Source organism: Eretmochelys imbricata, chromosome 3 (assembly GCF_965152235.1).
Source record: "Eretmochelys imbricata isolate rEreImb1 chromosome 3, rEreImb1.hap1, whole genome shotgun sequence".
Lineage (NCBI taxonomy): Eukaryota > Metazoa > Chordata > Testudines > Cheloniidae > Eretmochelys > Eretmochelys imbricata.
In genome coordinates this window covers 5,949,401-5,969,000 of record NC_135574.1, presented here as the reverse complement: position 1 = coordinate 5,969,000, position 19,600 = coordinate 5,949,401, and the positions used below count along the sequence as shown (strand labels likewise).

At 51.1% G+C, this 19,600-nt stretch overlaps 1 protein-coding gene across 2 annotated transcripts in view; it reads left to right on the top strand.

The window, feature by feature from the left end:
- EPHX2 (epoxide hydrolase 2) overlaps positions 1–19,600 on the top strand; it is a 102,307-nt gene that overhangs the window by 60,242 nt on the left and 22,465 nt on the right. For both annotated transcript variants that reach the window (XM_077811491.1, XM_077811490.1), the window contains exons 11-12: positions 1,878–1,963; positions 3,661–3,772. In XM_077811491.1, coding sequence (XP_077667617.1) covers positions 1,878–1,963; positions 3,661–3,772 — 198 coding nt within the window. The remainder of the gene's footprint in view (positions 1–1,877; positions 1,964–3,660; positions 3,773–19,600) is intronic.

Below are 19,600 nucleotides of genomic sequence, written 5' to 3'. Positions count from 1 at the left end.
GCCTCTATCAGGACACACAAATAAATAACATCTAAACAGGGAGCACTGTGGTTTGAGCTGTATCTTGTTGAAACTGATGCGACCGTGGTCCTTTCAAGGTAAGGCCGGGCCTGGCCAATCGAAACTGGAACAAATTGCTTTCCTCGTCCTGCTGCTGTTTTGCAGTTGGTTTAGTGGCCTCTCCTGAGAGCCGGGTCCCCTTTCCCTCTGACCTTCTGTGGCAAGGCCAGGCCTCCTACGATAAGAGACAGCTGCTGAGCCCTCATTGCGAAGCCGGTGTTTTAAGAGGTGGTGGCTAACAGCAAGGCTTAGCTCTCACGTAGCACTGTCCACCTGCAGCTCTTCAAAGAAAGGCAAATATCGCTATCCCCATTCTACAGAGGGGGAAACTGAGACACAGGGCAGGGAAGCGAGTTGCCCAGACAGTAGCAGAGCTGGGACTAGAACCCATAATATCCTGACTTATTCCAGTGCCTTGTCCTAAATCTGTTAGAGATCTGTTCAGGCTAACCTATAATAAGCCCCTCTCAGACCCCAGTAAGAGTGCCCCTGTACCCTTTTGAACTGCTTTAACTAAACTGGTTTAAAGTCACACCTCTGGTTGGATTGTGAAACTCTGTGTATGGACCAGGCCTTACCGAACTAAGCTTAAGAGCAGTTTAAAGTAGTTTGTGTGTTTACGCGAAGGATTTGTCCTGCTTAAATTGATGATTTATGCTACTGCAAATTTTCTTGCCCTGCCTTTGATTTGTACCCACTCGCCTACACGTAACTGACCCTGCTGCTTACGTATCCGCTTCAAACTTGGCCACCTGATGTAAATGGAAGGGAGGCTAAATTCCTGTAAGCCACATGCCGAGAGACACAAGGAATGCAACTAGCAGGAGACGTAAGGCGCTACGTGGAAGAAACCCCTCCTCCCAGCTCCTTTGTAAGTTACATCAATAGAGGCTCTTTTACACATTAGCACAGCAGTGTCAGGAGAGCTACGGGAGTGAGACCATCACAGACTCCAGCTGACACCATGTCCCAGGTGCCCTTTGAATCCAGCCTTTGGCCTTAAACTTCCCAGCCAGCAGGAGTCAGGAGAGCAATTGATTCATCTGTAAAAGACCCAGCAAAACTCCAGCCAGCAGCTAAATGAATTGCACTTGACAGCCGGCTTGTAGGTTGGCGGGAGGCTAGCTTTGGTTCCTGTGCTTGGCCCCAGGCTCTGGGTGGAGTCCGGGGCATTGTAAATGGAAGTTTGTCCTTGGTGATAACAGACTGGTACGCTGGATCGAGGGTTTGCAAGGTCACTAGTAGGCTGGTTTTCACTCTGGGTGGGCTACCCAGCCTGCTGGATTAGGAGCTAAGTGCCAGCAAAGAACTCTGCTCCCTGGCTTTGCTAGCAGTGATTGCCACGGGGACGGGATGAAGCAGAACTCCCTAGCTTTGCGGCTGCATTGGACCCATGCTCTCAGAGCTTCTGCAGCTGGACTGTGGAAATGCGCCTCCTCTGGCTGTCCCTTTCCCCATCCTCCCAGGGCTGGGGAACAATGAGCATTGGCCTGTTCTGTAGTCCCTGGCCCACCCCTCCCCGATGGACAGACCCCTGGTCTGGCGCAGAGTGCTCTGAATGTGTAGGGAAGAAAGACGTTGCCACATTGGCAAGCTGAGCCGCACTCCTCTCTCACTCTGGCTGCTGGAGAGCTTCCAAATGTCTCCTTGTCCCAAAGACCCTTCGTGCCCACTGGTAAGTGCTGAATCACTCTCCTGTGTTCCTAGCCAGAGTATCTGGAGTTTCTTCTGCCCTGAAAACCACATTTGCTCCCCAAAATCACTGACCCATTGACATGCTCACAATGACGCCTTCCTTGTTTCCTGTACTCCTCTAGGGCATTTCCCAGGCAGTGTTCATCGGCCATGACTGGGGCGGAGCTGTGGTGTGGAACATGGCCCTCTTTTACCCAGAGCGAGTGAGGTAAGTCACCATCGGATGTCTCCCCTATAATTTAATCTCCAAAGAGGGGGGGTATCATGGAATGAGCTTTCTGACTTAGTCATGGGTTGTTGTTGTTTTTAATCTGTCCTGAAATTAGATTATTTTTGGAAGAGAATGCTGAGAAAATGCTCCTGATTCCCACTAATGTGACCAGAATGTGTTTTTTTTCCCCACCATATAAATTATCACCACAGTCACCAACTTGACTCTTGAAAATATTTATTTGCTCAAAACTTGGTTAGAAGCGAGGTTCTACTCTGAAAAGTGACTGTGTACAAAGAGGCCTCTGCCGACTCACCAGATCTACTCCCTGTTGTGAGTGTCTGAGGCAGAACTGTTTGTTTTAGGGGCGAAAGGTTATTTTTTACTGCTCTTTACTCTCGTTAGCCCTCGAGAGCCAACACAGCTGAGAGCAAGTGAGCTGGATTCTCTTCCTCTGGGGGCATCATCAATTGCACCATTAACAAGATTCTGATCAGTTACACCTGTGTAAATCGATGGCATTGCTCAGGTGCTACTGAAGTCCTTACCGGAAAGCACTGGGGTTGCACTAGGTGTCACCAAGCACCCAATTTTCCTCACAGGACCTTTAGAAGTGGTGGTCCCATGTGAGAAGGAAAGATGCCAGCATGACTCTGAGCCCAGCTTGAGTTCCCAGTGCTGGCTAGTGGAGGAAAACATCTGTGTTCAAACTGAGCATGCTTGATGGAGTCACTGAGGCGTAACAAACGTGACCTCTCACAAAACCATTTGTAGGGACCCTTTTCAGAATAGAGCCTCACTAGGTGAAGCTAGTGATGGGAAAAGTAGCCGGGATGCCAGCCCAGGAGACAGTTTCTCTGTTTAGCCACTGAACAAGTGCAGCCTGAGGAGCAGCCCAATCCAGTGAGTTTTCTCTGCACATCCTCCTGCTGGTCTGCCCCAACCTCTCTGGTCTTAGACTCTGATCTCTCGATGTGGATGTAATGCATGTTGCCACGGTAAGGGTCCTAGAGCCTAAGCCAATTCCCGGTGAATTATTCAGCCAGTTGTTGAAGCTGGATCTGAAACCAGCCTGCAGGACTGGGGTGATGGTGGCTAGAGCCTTAGTTTGTGGACTGAGTAGATCTGGGATTCAGTGACCTCTTTCGTTGGGCCCTTCCCCACTGACAAGTGATGCTTCACCACAGGGTACGGCTCTGGGCACTCGGGGCCAGATTCTTAGACGGTGTAAATTGATGTTCTGTTTAGGCCAATATGATTATGGTGAATTGTGCCCGTTGCGGATCTGGTCCTTAACATGTTGTTGTTACTCCTGGGGCCTGGGGTGTAATAGGAGTGATGGTCTCTGCTATCCATCTCCCCCGCCCCAGTTCACCAATTGCTGCTCTCGCTGCCCTCCCATCACAGAAACAATGGCTCTGCTTCCCCCAGACTCCTTCGCGGTGGAGTCCTAGTTAAGGAGCTCCATGCGCTTGAAGCTCAGAGGGAGCCCCTGAAAAGGTCCATATCACGCTTCTCTCTGAAGCCTCCTCATGGGCGACTTCCTGACCTATGTAAACGCCCCTGTGTGTGTGCGCAGCCCAATGCCAGTGTGCAGATTCGGAGTCTGCCCTTTGAATCAGAGCATATCGCTCTTGCTTGTAAACTGGATCTTTTGGTTTCTCCCTCTCTGATTCCTGCTGCTGGTGTCTTAGGGCGGTGGCTGGGCTGAACACGCCATACAAACCCGCGAACCCCAAAGTGAATGTCATGGAGATGATCAAAGCCCATCCTGTGTTTGACTATCAGCTTTATTTCCAGGAGCCGGTGAGTACAAGCCAAAGACGTTCTATTTCCAGTGCGCTGGGTACTTGTGGTCCACCGGTTCTGTTCTGCCTTCCTGCCAGTCCCGTGATGTTAGTGCATCAATAGAGAACTCTACCTGAGGAAATATAAACGATGGCTCTGGCTAGATGGCCAGATTTGGAGCTGCTGTAAATCCATATAACTGGATTGTCTTCAGTCTAGCTCTGATCGTTTCTGCCTGTCAAAGATTTAGCCCCGTAGTGCCATAAATGGAGTTGAGCGGAAAAGGAGAACTCACAAGGTAATAAAACAGCTGTAGCGGGGAAAGTTGGCCTGACCGAGATGGTTCCGTTGGTAATCTCTCTCCTTATGATGAGACATCTGCTCTTGGTCATATGCCCCGCTGATGGTATAGTGTGTACCAGTGGGTGCGCTCTGTCCATCAGATGAGATGTTAAACTGAGAAACTGAGACTGATTCTGCCTGTATTTGGTATCTATCAAGGCAGGGGGTTAAAGATCCCATAGCGCTATTCCAAAAGAGGTAATGAACAATCGCAGACTCCTGGGCACTGCTCCCCCCCTCATCCTACCACCCTTGGACATCTCAACCTCTGTGGAAACCAGTTCCAATGTCCAAGTGTCTAGGAAGTGTCATGGGATCGAGAAAGACACTGCAGGGTTTGCGCAAGTATCTGCAAGATTCATGAGTTCCCCTGCTCGCCTCTTTAAAGAACTCTGCGTAACAAATTCGGCGCTTGCCTTCGGAGCCTCAGAGGCTTTGGTCGAAGAGGCTTATCCATGCATTACAGGCACTGGACATGGGCAGTGCCAGGTTAAGGACAGTAGATGCTTGCAACACTAATGGGCGTGTGCGGTGCTCAGGAGCATAGGCCATTGGCCTGGACTAGGCAAGGCTCCCATTGGCCTTTTCCAGCACAGCCAAAGCATGGAAAGTTTCACAAGCCGCCACAAGCAAATCCGAAGTGGGATCAGCGAAGGGCATGGCGGGATTGTCTTCATCACCTCTAGCTACTTTGACACTCTCCAGCGATGACCAGCTGGTAAGTCCTAGGGGACACTGAGCCCGGTCCCCTGCTAGCACAGGCATCCCCAAGTCTCCTGTAGCAGCAGAGTGCAGCCTTAAAGCACTTAAAAGTAGCTCTGCCTCCAGGACATGCGCACCGTGGCGCCTGGCCGCTCTGGCCGATAGCTGCTCCTGAACTCTGCGTCACAACCAGTGCACATGCATCAAGTCCCCTGCTGGGAACTGCGTCCCAGTATGTACCTAGCTGGACTTTTGCGGCAACAGGGGGCGTCCCTGCATGGCCCCAGGGTGAGTGGGGCTCATCCTCGAATCAGATGTAACCGAACTCTCCCTTGCTGCGTGCCCCCTGCTAGGGAAGCAGCCGTCAGCCGCTGCTGAGCCAGGATGGGGCAGCAGGCTCACTTCTACCCGAGCTATTGTGCATCGCTGAGGTGACACGTCCACGCCTCAGCTACTCACAGGGCGGCTGCCGAGGCCACATTAAAGCCCCTGGCTCGGCAGCGGCGGTGGAACCTGTCTGCTTCCTTATTATGTCCCCTGGATGCCCCTTGTGTCCTGAAAAGATCCCTCCAGTTTTTCCACGATCCCCACCAACCCTTGTTCAGGAGAAGAACGGAAGGGACTGGGGCCCGTTCCTGGCAAGGGATGTTGTGCTCTCTCCCCACTGGGCCAGAACATCCTGCTTCAGTGCGGCTCTCCGACCCAACGGCTTATGGATCAAGAGCTGAGACTCGAACTCATGTTTCTTGTGTGGTGCCCTCAAAGGCAATGGGTTAGTTCCAGGGCAGCCCAGTATCCCTCTTAGAGACACGCCCACAGCCGCGTGGCTGCGGGACCCGCCACAGCTGGCAGATGTCTGCGTGAACCGAAACCCATTCCAAATGGGCTCTTCCTAGAGAGGTCCAGAGTGGATCGAGACAAAGAGGAGCCCTAATAAGTGCCACGTGCTGGAGCCTGCCTGGGAAAGTCTCTGGCGTTAAAGCCATGCGTGCGGAGTAATTACATGCGGGTGTGGAGTAATTGCAGTGGATTGATGCTGGCGGGTGGAGCTCGTTCGCTAGCCCCAGGGTACGAGTGTGTCTCTTGGGGGCTGTGGGAATGAAGGGCTGAGGTCAGGAGAGGTCCTGCTAGGATAGTAAGGAACAGATACATTTTGGGGAGAACTCAGGTTGAGGCCTTTGATTTGAGTTACAAGCTCCAGGGAGGCAGAAAGGGTAGAGTACAAGTGGTTTTGTTTTACTCTGGGCAGGTCTACACTAGAAGCGCTACATTGGCACAGATGCTCCGCATCTGGTGAAGACGCTGCCTGCCAATGGGAGAGTGTCTCCTGCTGACATAGCACCCGTGTGGATCGCGCTTATCATCGAACCAGAGAACAGCAGGGTTGGAAGGGACCCCAGGAGGTCATCTAGTCCAACCCCCTGCTCCAAGCAGGGCCAACCCCAACTAAATCATCCCAGCCAGCGCTTTGTCAAGCAGGGCATTAAAAACTTCTAGGGAAGGAGATTCCACCACCTCCCTAGGTAACACATTCCAGTGTTTCACCACCCTCTGAGTGAAAAAGTTTTTCCTAATATCCAACCTAAACCTCCCCCACTGCAACTTGAGACCATTACTCCTTGTCCTGTCCTCTTCTACCACTGAGAACAGTCTAGATCCATCCTCCTTGGAACCCCCTTTCAGGTAGTTGAAAGCAGCTAACAAATTCCCCCTCATTCTTCTCTTCTGCAGACTAAATAATCCCAGTTCCCTCAGCCTCTCCTCATAAGTCATGTGTTCCAGTCCCCTAATCATTTTTGTTGCCCTTTGCTGGACGTTTTCCAATTTTTCCACATCCTTCTTGTAGTGTGGGGCCTGAAACTGGACACAGTACTCCAGATGAGGCCTCACCAATGTCGAATAGAGGGGAACGATCACATCCCTCCATCTGCTGGCCGTGCTCCTACTTATACAGCCCAAAATGCCGTTAGCCTTTTTGGCAACAAGGGCACACTGTTGACTCATATCCAGCTTCTCATCCACTGTCACCCCTAGGTCCTTTTCTGCAGAACTGCTGCCTAGCCATTCGGTCCCTAGTCTGTAGCGGTGCATTGGGTTCTTCTGTCCTAAGTGCAGGACTCTGCGCTTGTCCTTGTTGAACCTCATCAGATTTCTTTTGGCCCAATCCTCTAATTTGTCTAGGTCCCTCTGTATCCTATCCCTGCCCTCCAGCGTATCTACCTCTCCTCCCAGTTTAGTGGGAGGTCTCTGTAACTTGCATCACTTTTTCCCACCCCTGAGTGACATAAGTTAGATCGACTTTAGCAGTAGTATAGATGTTCCCTTTGTTCGGATCAGGTGGGAACTCCACCTGCTCAGTTCTCTGTGAAAAACGAAATGTAGAGGGCAGCCTCTCTCGACAGAGGACAGGTGGATAACAAACGTTTAACATGCTCATCTCGTAGCTGGGGGCCGAGCCTCTGAGCTGCGCTGAGGATGGCAAGTGGGTTTCCTCTTGTTGGAGGCAGAAGGCCGAGCCTTGCATCACTTAGAGCATGTTAGAAGTCCGATTAGCTGACTCAGACTGGTGGTGCATGGCAAGTTTTCCAGCATGAATTCCGCCCTGGCCTCACATATTCCCTTCACACCTTGTCTTTTAAATGATAATTAGGCAGATGGCTCCTCCATGTGTTTTCCACCCAAGAAGCAGAGCTGAGCTTTGTTTGTCACGCTTGGCAGGCAGGTGAGGAGATAAAGAAAGAACAGACGGACTTTCTGGTGCTTTCAAGATAGAAAGACGCTCCTGCCCTTTGAGCAAAGAGGCCTTGGCAGAGGGAATGAAAGCAGATGTTCTGAGTGGTAGGCAGGGGCTTGGATGCGCAGGGCCTTGAAGATGAGAGTAAGGAACTGAAGGGAGCAGGGAGCCAGGGATGGGATTTTAGGAGGGGCTAGATGCGGGCATAGTATTGATTCTCACAGCAGAGCGCGGTGGCTGGGTGGGGAGATTACGGTCCAGCCTCACTTTCCTGGAGGATTGAGGAGCTATTGGAAAACTTTGGGGGAAGACGGGGAGGCTCTGAACCAGAAGCAGAGTGATGTCTGGGCCTGGAAGTTACCATCCGGGTATGTGGCTGACCTGTGATTAGTTTGGAGCTGCTTTGCTGACCAGGGGTTTTAAACTGTGTCTTTCTAGTGTGAGATTTACCCAGAGCAGCAGCCAGGCTGCATCAGTCCCCGGTTTGAAACCCCCGACTCTCTGGAATCCTATTAAACTAGGTGGGGTTGAGTTGTCTTTCTGAGCTAGGCAAATGAAGCCGTGTGCTATACACGGTGGGTGTTTCCTTCCAGGTGAGCCCATGAGCATCTCTTCACTTTGCCTGAATGTCCGAGACCACATTCACGAGGGGACTGTGGAAGCTGCATCCCGGCTGCCTCTGCATGAGCAAATGGGACAACTGCACAGACGAGGGCTAACTAAGTGTTCCCCAGGCAGGACTATGGAACAGCCGTGAACAGTCGTTCATAAATATCCCAGGACCACTGCGTGGCGTAATGAAACAGCTTTTAATCACATGCCCAAACCAGCATTCTGTACCTGGCTCTAGGAGCTGTGTCAGATATCCTCTGGCTTTATAATTCAAGACGAACCTTTATCTTTAAAGCTCGTCCCTCTGGCAGGCAACAGCCCCCCGAGCCAGCTAGCAAGGGGTAATCTTTCTCAACATCAAGGGTTTGCAAATGTGTGCTGTTCTAGCCTGACAAATCCCAGGTTTGAGCAGAAATCACAGCTTTGCCTTAACCGCCAGTTTGTTAAACGCCATCAACACGCTGTCTTCATCTGGAAGTTAAGTCTCTATATCCAACTGAAACCTGTTTATGTTCTCGGCTTCTTTCTTCACCCTTCCACATGTGTGACGCCAAATTGGATAGGGTGCAGTGGATCCAAACAGAGCAGTGTTTCTGTCGTCTGCTTTTTTTTAAATGGGATGGGGGGGGGTGCAGTCTGTTCAGCATCCCGTGGTGCATAGCTGCAGTGGTCAGCAATGAGAACTGGACTGCTGTCTGCTTAGCTGAGTGATGGACGAATACCTTGGCTTAACGAGGGCGGGAGCTGTATACGCTTCCAAGTACACAGCTCTACTGAGGCACCTCAATTCTGGCCTGCAGCACCCCCTGTTCTTGCAGTGCTGGCAGAATTACACCCCTGCACTCTGCACAGCTCTGCCAACATAGCTCAGTCCTGCGCCCCACATGACCCCAGGCTCCCCCACACCCTTTTCTGCTGATGCACCTTACTCCTGACCTGCAGCACTCCTGCTATTCCAGACCAGGGTTCCCTGCACACATGGCTCTTCTCATGGCCTTTGATCTTGACCTACAATTCCCCCTGCTAGGCCAGCCCTGCCCCTCATCTCCCCGAAGCTTACCAGGGCCCCTGGGTGTGGTGTGGCCCATGGGAATGAGCACAGGACTGGGAGTCGGGAAATCTTGAGAATTACTGCTGCCTCAGGAGGGACTGTATGAGTTTAGGCTGGAATTTTTAAAAGAGCCCCTTGAGGAGTTAGGTGCGTAACTCCTTTGAAAATCCCAGCCTGGCCGCAGGTTTGAGGTGGTGAATCACTGTATGGAGGAGATAGGGGTGTGTGAGACCACTAGGGCTTCAGGCTTCCCCCGGCTGAGGACTGAGGGGAGGACTCCCCTTTTTCCACCCCAGTGTGCAACAGGTCAATGGATGGAGGGAGGTGAGGGCCAGCAGAAGCAGGACAGGCTTGGGAGAAGCGGCAGGCAGGGGTGGCAGGACCATGAGACCACCATCGAGATCTGTGTAGGCACTGCAGTAAGAAGCAGACCTATATCGCTACAGCGTTCTACAACGCAGGTCGTGAAATGCGTGGGAAGCTGTGACACTGACTGGTTTCACTTCCTAAGGTCTCAGGCCAAAGAGTCTCTTGCTTTCGAGGAGTCTGGGGTCTCGTGCCTGGGTTATGTAGGGAATATGAATGAAAACCCAGTCAGAACCCCTAGGCTCCGTGCAGAGAGCACACAAGACAGGCGTCCTCCTTGGGTCTGATGGGAGCACGCAAGCTGCTTCCAAAGCTTCGCGCACCAGGGCTGCCGTCCCTGCTAGTGCTGGCTTCAGCTCGGATTGGCTTGTGCAGCTTTCACAAGAGCGATGAGAGTTAAGAGCCGGTGGTTGCAGGTACGCATACCAGTGCCTACAGTCCGCCCAGCTGTGCCCGCCGGTCCCACGGATAGAAACGGCAGCTGCGAATTTGTGCCTTCAGGGAAGAGAATCTGCTTTTTTCAAATCAAGCCTGAAATCAGACTTGCAAAATTTTAATTCCTCCTTTGCCAGCTCCAAAACTCCACTTTTGATTAAGCTCAAGACGTTTTGGCCACCCTGTAGCTAATGGCTCCGTTTGTACGTAGTCTGAGGAGCTCGCAGCTCAGCTCTGGAGAGGGGAAAGTTGGCCTTTGTGCTCCTCCGCTACCGAGCTGGCTGGGTGCATGGCGTGCCCGCTATCCCTGGCAGCAGGAGGGGAGTGGCATAGGGAACTGCTCTGCTGGCTCTCTGGCACTGGAGCGTCCCCCTGCTCTGGGCTGAGCCACCCATGGCTCATTGTAGCACCAGGATCTGCCAGCACCATGATGCGGAGGAGAATCACTGCACTGCAGGATTGGGGCCCAGAACACTAAGTCCCCTTCTCAGGTTAGACAGCATGAGCCTTGTCTCATGGAGCGTGAGTGTCGTCCACAGCTTCCGCCAGAGATCCCCTTGCAGTCAGGGTTGTGCGATCAGGTTCAATGTTCCTCGTAGCAAACTGTCTTCTGGGGATACCTCTTATGCTTTCTGACAGTAGGGAATTGACTGTGTTCTTAGTACTTGTTCTGCAGACTTCAGCAAACTCGGGGAGTTGGTAGTTAAGATCCCTTGGGAAGCAAGTCTAAGGGGAAAAACAATTAGACAGTTGGCAATTTTCAAAGAGACGTTATTAAGGGCACAAGAGCAAACTATCCCACTGTGTAGGAAAGATAAGAAGTCTGGCAAGAGACCACCCTGGCTTAACCAGGTGATCGTCAATGATCTAAAAATAAAAAAAAACAGAGTCTTACAAAAAGTGGAAGCTAGGTCAAATTACAAAGGATGAATATAAACAAGTAACACAAGTATGTAGGGACAAAATTAGAAAGACCACGGCACAAAACGAGATCAAACTTGCGAGAGACATAAAGGGTAACAGGAAAACATTCTATAACTACGTTAGAAGCAAGAGGAAGACCAAGGACAGGATAGGCCTGTTACTCAATGGGGGGGGGGGGAATAACAGAAAATGTGAAAGTGGCAGAGCTGCTTAATGACTTCTTTGGTTCGGTTTCCACCAAGAAGGTTGGTGGCGATTGGATGTCTAACATAGTGAATACCAGTGAAAAGGAGGTAGGATTAGAGGCTAAAATAGGAAAAGAGGAAGTTTAAAAATTACTTAGACAAGTTAGATGTCTTCAAGTCACCGGGGCCTGATGAAATGCATCTTAGAATACTCAAGGAGCTGACTGAGGAGGTATCTGAGCCATTAGCGGTTATCTTTGAAAAGTCATGGAAGAGGGGAGAGATTCCAGCAGACTGGAAAAGGGCAAATAGAGTGCCAATCTATGAAAAGGGAAATAAGGACAACCTGGGGAATTACAGATCAGTCAGCTTAACTTCTGTATCCAGAAAGATAATGGAGCAAATAATTAAGCCATCAATTTGCAAACAACTAGAAGATAATAAGGTGATAGGTGACAGTCAGCATGGATTTGTCAAAAACAAATCATGTCAAACCAACCTGATAGCTTTCTTTGACAGGGCAACAAGCCTGTGGGTAGGAGGGAAAGTGGTAGATGTGGTATATCTTGACTTTAGTAAAACTTTTGATACTGTCAGGGATGACCTACTCATAAACAAACAGGGAAATGCAACCTAGATGGAGCTGCTATAAGGTGGGTGCAAAACTGGTTGGAAAACCGTTCCCAGAGAGTAGTTGAAAGTGGTTCACAGACATGCTGGAAGGACATAACGAGTGGGGTCCCGCAGGGATCGGTTCTGGGTCCAGTTCTGTTCAATATCTTCATCAATGATGTAGATGCATAGGGAGTACACTTATAAGGTTTGCGGATGATACCAAGCTGGGAGGCGTTGCAAGTGCTTTGGAGGATAGGATTAAAATTCAAGATGATCTGGAAAAACTGGAGAAATGGTCTGAAGCAATTAGGATGAAATTCAGTAAGGACAAAGGCAAAGTACTCCACTTAGGAAGGAACAATCAGTTGCAGACATACAAAATGGGAAATGATGCCTAGGAAGGAGTACTGCGGAAAGGAATCTGGGGGGGTCATAGTGGACCACAAGCTAGATATGAGTCAACAGTGTAACGCTGTTCCAGAAAAAAGCAAACCTCATTCTAGGATGTATTAGCAGGAGTGTTGTAAGCAAGACACAAGAAGTAATTCTTCCGCTCTATTCCGCGCTGATTAGGCCTCAACTCGAGCATTGTGTCCTGTTATGGGCACCGCATTTCAGGAAGGAAGTGAAGAAATTGGAGAGAATCCAGAGAAGAGCGACAAAAAATGATTAAAGGTCTAGAAAACATGAGCTGTCAGGGAAGATTGAAAAAATGGGGTTTGTTTAGTCTGGAGAAGAGAAGACTGAGAGGGGACATAACCATTTTCAAGTACATAAAAGGTAGTTACAAGGGGGAGGGAGAAAAATTGTTCTTCTGAACCTCTGAGGCTAGGACAAGAAGCAATGGGCTTAAATTGCAGCAAAGGGTGGTTTAGGTTGGACATTAGGAAAATCTTCCTAACTGTCAGGGTGGTTAAGCCCTGGAATAAATTGCCTAGGGAGGTTGTGGAATCTCCATCATTGGGGATTTTTAAGAGCAGGTTAGGCAAACACCTGCCAGGGATGGTCTAGATCAGTGCTACTCAAAGTGGTGGTCCAGGGACCGGTGCCGGTCCGCGAGCCATCGGCTGCCGGTCTGCGCACACATTGGGGAAAAAAAATTGCCGGTCCCCCACATCAGATAGCTTGAGAAGCACTGGTCTAGATAATACTTAGTCCTGCCACGAGTGCAGGGGACTGGACTAGATGACCTCTCGAGGTCTTATGATTCTATATACCATTACTATTAATATCAATGGTTTTCTACATGTTTATGTATGATACGGTATATCACCACCTCCACCCTCCACCTCCCTCATGTGTCCTGATATTTTACTGTTGGGATCTGGTCACTCTAGGAGGGGGTGAGCAGGGACACCGTGAAGGGCATGTAGTGAGAGCGAGTTGATGAGCACCAGCTAATGGGAATTGCATTTACACTTCAGCCTCCTCTGCATGTGGTTTCTGGGTGGGTGGATGAGAGCATCTGTTTCTTCTGAAGGCAGTTTCCAATCTGGATGGGCAGAGAACATACTTTGAAGTCTGTTCCTGCCAGACAGTGACCGGAATTAATAGCGACGCAAAGAGGCTGGTGAACCAGTGCATTCCCTTTTGAGATGGTTGGGAGTGAATTTTTTTATTAGTGCTCATGAAAGTGACAGATTGATGATGCTGGCCAGACTCAGGTGTTGCACAAACCTTTCACACAGCTCAATTACTGCACCCCAATCCTGTCGTCCCCCCTCCCCCCCCCAGCATCTCCATTCCAGTCCTGAGCCTGGCACTGCATTTAGTCAGGCTACGTGGACGTGGAAGCGGTTGGTATTGGGTCTGTTTCTGAGGACGAAGGGAAATTTGGGGTTTCGAGGGCTGTTCAGCATGTCTCGCCCACTGCAAAACTTTGTTACAAAAGTGAGGATGGGGAGATCTGTCTTCGCTGCAGTTAGTCCAGGCTCTTACCCAGGCATGGCCCCTAACCAGCTTCCCCTCCCCACACATATATCCCTCTCCCGTGAGTGTCATGGTTCTTTCTTCTCAGGCTAGCTGGTCCCGTTCGGGGTGTGGGGTGGAACCTATGTCCCGCTTTCACTTGGGCTGGTAGCCCAGGATGCAGGCTAAATCGCTTGGTGCTGATAGTCCTCCAGGGCCTTCCCACAATTGCCCCTGTGTGCCCAGCAGGCCAGGCAAGCTCTCCCACGCTTCAGTGGGGTGGAATCATAGAGCGGCTTGGTTTGCTGCAGTGCAGGAACACATGGGCTGCGCCCCCAGAAGTCCTCACGGTGCACGTGGAGAAGCAGAGCACTAGGGGGTGGCAGGAACTTGAGCAGGGCTTTGCAGGGTGGCTGCACGCCCAGGGCTTGGCTGACTGCTGAGGGGGAGAGCGGGAGCCCCTGGCATTTAACAAGAAAGCAAAACCTCGAAAGGGGCCTGATACAGCCTCAGGAAACGCAATGTCAGCTTCTGGGCTTCAAATGAATATGCGCATATGTTACCTGTTCCCCTCTGATAGGCTCCTTTAGGCTTGCCAGGCTTGCAGTGAAGGACACATCGCAAAGTCATTGTGGAGTGAGGTTCTCTCTAGCTCGATTCTTACTCGTAGCAAGGCCGGAAGGGGCCGTTGTGATCGTCTGGTCTGCCCTGCTGGCGGACACAGCCCAGAGAACTCCCAGTGGTCCAGCAGCTGAGCATTTGGATATTCACGGGAGCGCAGTATAGCCTGGCAGTGTGGCTCCTATCCCCGTTCAGCTAGTATTGGGGGGTGAAAGCACCTAGATGCTATGGGGCTGGGCAGCAGTACAAACCCTAGAACAGCCTGGGGCTTCAGGGCCACTGAGGTAATCCCTCCAGAGCCAGTGTAAATAGGATTTCTGAATGCAGGTGCCATCATTACAGGGCTCGCTGCCCCTCTGTCCCCGCTCTGGCCTCTTCAAATGCACGCTCTCCGGTGCCAGGCCTTGGGTCTTTACCTCTCCTGGGATGAAAATCCTGCAGTTCTCCACTCTCAGACCAGGCCCTGGGGTTCACTGTGCTTCGCCAGCAGGTTCCGCCCCTGCACTTCTTCCCTGAGGGCATCTGTGACCAGCAATGAATAGAGTGACCAGACCCGGGATTAAACCAAAGTATCGTTTAATCTCAACAGTAGGAGCAAAGCTAATGGACGTGTAAATGGATTTCAAAACACTAATGGTCTGTGCCTGTGTCTGTTCTACCTGGAGGCGTGCCTCGGAAGGCCTAACTTCTTCAGACCCCCAGCAGGTATCTGTGTGGGTCTGCCTGTCCCCTCAAACAATAGAACCCTGTCCCTAGAGAGAGTCAGTTTTAGCCAGCCAGAAATCCTTTGTCTTCTCCTCCGGGGCTCTTTTGTCCTGCTCCCCAAAGCTAGCTGTGTGCATTACTCCCTACAGGAGGCATGGCTGTGCCACACGCCTGCCACACATCCCTGCGCCTGGTACTAGCTAGAATAACACCTTCAGCCTGAAGCAAATATAAATAGGGCTGTGACAGGCTGGATTTATTTCCCCTTGTCATGCCAGGCTGCGTCAGCCAGACGGTTTTAATTCTGATTGCTTCCAAACAGCTGGAGAGCCAGGGCCTGTCATTTATTATTTATTCTCTCCTTTCGCCGACTAACGATTCCGCTGGGCAAAGCTAAATGAAATTACTGCGTATTCCCTGGAAAGCCTGCGTCAGCTCCCAGCTGCGCGCGCTCCCCCACTCCCACCACCACGGCAGCTTCCCAAGGAAGTGGAGCCGCTGCCATGCGGACGTCAGCCTGGCAGAGCGTTGGAGGGAAGCAGCAAAGTTGCAGGAAGCGCTGAGTGGGCTCAGTTTTGCCTGATGGGTCCAGATTTCCACAAGGGGTAATGGAGAGCAATTGTTATTCCTACACTCCTTTATGGATGCAAAGCCTGGGTGACCTATCAACAGCTCCTCAAGAGTCTGGAGAGGTACCACCAATGATGCCTCCGGAAGCTCCTTCTCATCCAGTGGGAAGATCACCACGCTAACGCCAGCATGTACCCAGAAAGATAGCTTTCTTTGGCAGGGTAACAAGCTTTGTGGATAGGGGAGAGGCGGTAGACGTGGTATATCTCGACTTTAGTAAAGCTTTTGGTACTGTCACGCTACCTTCTTGTAAACAAACTAGGGAAATGCAACCTAGATGGAAGGATGCAACTTAGGAAGGAATGATCAGTTGCACACATACAAAATGGGAAATGACTGCCTCGGAAGGAGTACTGTGGAAAGGGATCCAAGAGTCATAATGGACCACAAGCTAAATATGAGTCAATAGTGTAACACTGTTGCAAAAAAAGCAAATATCATTCTAGGATGTATTATCAGGGTGTGTTGTAAGCAAGACAGAGAAGTAATTCTTCTGCTCTACTCCACGCTGATTAGGCCTCAAATGGAGTATTGTGTCCAGTTCTGGGCACCACATTTCAGGAAGGATGTGGACAAATTGGAGAAAGTCCAGAGAAGAGCAACAAAAATGATCAAAGGTCTAGAAAAAAAGACCTATGAGGGAAGATTGACAAAATTGGGTTTGTTTAGTCTGGAAAAGAGAAGCCTGAGAGGGGACATAACAGTCCCGGCCTCCTTCCCAGGTGCACCATGGGCCAGTCTTCTTTGCACTGCTGAGATTAACCATGTGGGAACCAGGGCACCTGACTTGGTGCTTTTGCGATGCAGAGAGTCCTTAAATTGAATGGGCACTCTACTTAGGACGTCACTTGAGGAACCAGGCCAATGGTAGTGAGTGTTCATGATGGGCAGAATTAGGAACACAGGAATGGCCAGTCTGGATCGTCCCAGGGATCCCCCCAGTCCAGCATCCCACCCTTCAGTGGAAGGGGCAAAAAAAAACCCTAGGGGTAATTAGGGAGTAACCTGCCCTGACTAGAAGTTTCTCGCTAACCTCCATCAGTCAGTGGTTGCCCTCAGCCTTCCCGTTCTCTGGCCCATGGCTATTCTCTGTCCTCTGCTCCAGGCAGCAGCCCCTTGCTACTCTTTTCTCCTTGCTGGGCTTCTATTTCCAACTGTCTCTTTCTCCCTTCAATCGTTTTGCCACTTTGGCAGCCCTCTTGCACTTTCCAGGGCCACTAGGCATCTGGGGCTTCAGAGCGCGGGACCCGTAAGAGTTTTAGTGGCGCCATCACTTCCTGGCCCCCTCTGCATCCAGTCAGTTCAAGTGGGAGGCTCTTCCGGCTGACGGACGTCAACACAACTCTGGGGCGCAGCAGGCTGACCCTGTTGGGAGCCCCATGCTGCTTCGCTGCAGAGGTGCTACATCGTGGGCTCCCTGCAGCTTTTCCCTGGCGTCCGAGCATCCTTACTCTCAAGGGTTCCCTGTGCACGCGTCAGGGCCTTCCCTTCTAGCTTGCAGGCGGCAGCCAAGAGCAGTGCGACTGCTGTACGGTATGGAGCCCCCCGGAAAGCGGGTGATTCAAATGTCTTGGGAGGTTCATAGGAGATTTGGCTGTTGGCAGATGTAGCTGGGCTCCTGGGGGACAGGGCATGTCTGCGTTACGTAGCAAGATGGGTCCATCGGCGATGGCTGATACTGGCTCTGAGAAGAGCAATCCGTTCCCGGGTGCGGACAGCTTTCTTTCAGATGGGAACCGATAGCTGAGTGTTTCTGTGCATGTAAACAACGCCATGAGGCCCTGCTGGTGGAGGGACCGTCCCTCAGATGAGACGTGAACCCAAGGCACTTGTGGTCATCAAGGAACTCATGGTGCTTTTCCCAACAGCAAAGCAGTTAACCCGTTTGCCCTGGGTAAATTCCACACTGGGTAATTGCGTTCTGCCTCCTGGAATTGCCAGATTCTTGGTGTCCTACTGCGATGGAGTGAATTGGTGCTGCGGGCTGCCTCGTTCCATGCCAGTGCTGGCTACAGTTCAGTTCGGGCCAAAATGATTCTGATCTAAGTGGCTTACACAACAGTAAAGTTCCTCTCCTAGAAATTCAGTGTTGTAGACAACCTGTAGAGGATGCTCCAGGCCTCCCCCATATCTCTCATTAGGGAGAAGTACATAGTGGTGAGTAATACTTATTTGGAGACTCATGATTTGTGGTTCAAGATTATGGTGGAGTGGGAACAATGCCATACTAAATGCCATACTTAAACAATGCCATACATGTACAGGAAAAGTGGTCCAATAGCATAAGATTTGGGAGTCTTGGGTTCAGTTTCCTGGTCCGTTCTTGTGTACCCTTAGGCAAATCACTGAGCTGCTCCATGCCTCAGTTTCCCCTCTGGAAAAGGGATCATAGCACTGCTCTACCTCACAGGAGTGTTGTCAAGATAAATACATTTAAAATTGTGAAGTGTTTCGAGATCTACTGATGAAAATCCCTTTAAGAGTTGGGTATTGGTTGTCGTTAGCACTTAGATAGGGGTTCTCTCTTAGAATCGCAGAATGGACATCAGTCCACGCCACCTCCACCAATCAGATCGATGTTACTGTATTTTTTTACCCTATGGTCCATCCTGTGGGAGGTGGATAATGAAACCTTGAGTCCCATTGAAATAAGGTAACCCCTTCCAATCCGTTACATGGAGTCAGAAGAAAATGACATCCAGAAACGCCAGGCTGCAGGGTACCACAACATCCAGAATCGAACCTGGCCTGTGTCTCCTGCAGCCTAAAAAACACCCTGACATGGTTAGCATCACTCGGTACACAGCAGAAAAAATCTGACCCTTTGGTTGCTTCTCCAAACTGCCTGAGCCTCTTGGCAGGGGCGACGGATTCTTCCTAAAAGTGGGGGGGCCTGAGGCCCCGCCCACTCCGTGGCCCTGCCCCTTGGCCAATCTGGAGCTGGGCTGGGGAGCCTGGGCCCCTCTATCTGCCCGGGGTGGGAGGACCCAAGAGCAGCCCTCAGCCTATGTCCCCAACCCCTGGGCCTTCCACCCAGGGCAGGTAGAGGGTCTGCGGCTCCCCACAGCTGCCTGGGCTCCCCGGGCCGCTCTTACCTGGGCTGGGCTCCAGCTTCCTGCCTGGCTGGGCCAGGGCCTCGGGGCGGGGAGAGGAGGGGCAGAGGGCCGGGCCCATGGTGAAAAGTGGACGGGCCATGCCTATACACTTTCAAAAATGGGCGGGCCTTGGCCCCCCCCATTCCAGCACCCCTGCCTCTTGGGTCTGCAAAATATGGTGAGAAATCTGGGGTGCGCGCCCGCCACCCAGCTTTCTGTCTTGTTTGCTCTCTCTGTGAGGCTTTAAAATTGGGGTTTTTTTTGTATGAAAAGCAACATTCTCGTCTTTTCCCAGGCGTTGCTCACAACTGCAGTCTCCTCCCCATCACAGATTGTCACTGCAGGGCAGGACAGAACCCCTCATTGTGTTTAACCCTCTCTTCCCCTGTTCTCAGTACATGCGAAGCCACTGCACATGTGAGCCTTCAGACTGGACTTGGTAGACAAGACACGCCTGCCCGCCCAATGCATTATCGGCCCTGATGGAGCTGTGGGGAACCTGCAAAAAAAAATCCCCCAGCCCCAAAGCTGATTAATCTTTCCCCTTCTCTCTCCTTCTAAGAGCATTTGGATTTTCCCCCAAATGAATTCTTCTTTTAATAGGTGCTTCATTTTAATTGGCAGCTTGAGTGAGTGAAAGCAGAACTGAAATGCAAGCAGGGCCGTTCAATCAGTTCCAGCCGACAGCTCAGGCGTGTTAGCAAATAGGCAGCCCAGAAAGCCGGGCACCAGGACTATTGACTGGCTTCTGCAGGGTCTTAGGATAACGTATCTTTAAATGTGTCAGAGCCTCGTACCTTTTGGGTGCCAGTTCACATTCCACCTGTGTTGGTGGCCGGAAGGGGATTGGTAATGTGTTATTGGAGCCTTTCACTCTTTAGGTCACCAGCTGGATTGCAGCTCACCTGGATGGCCACCAGA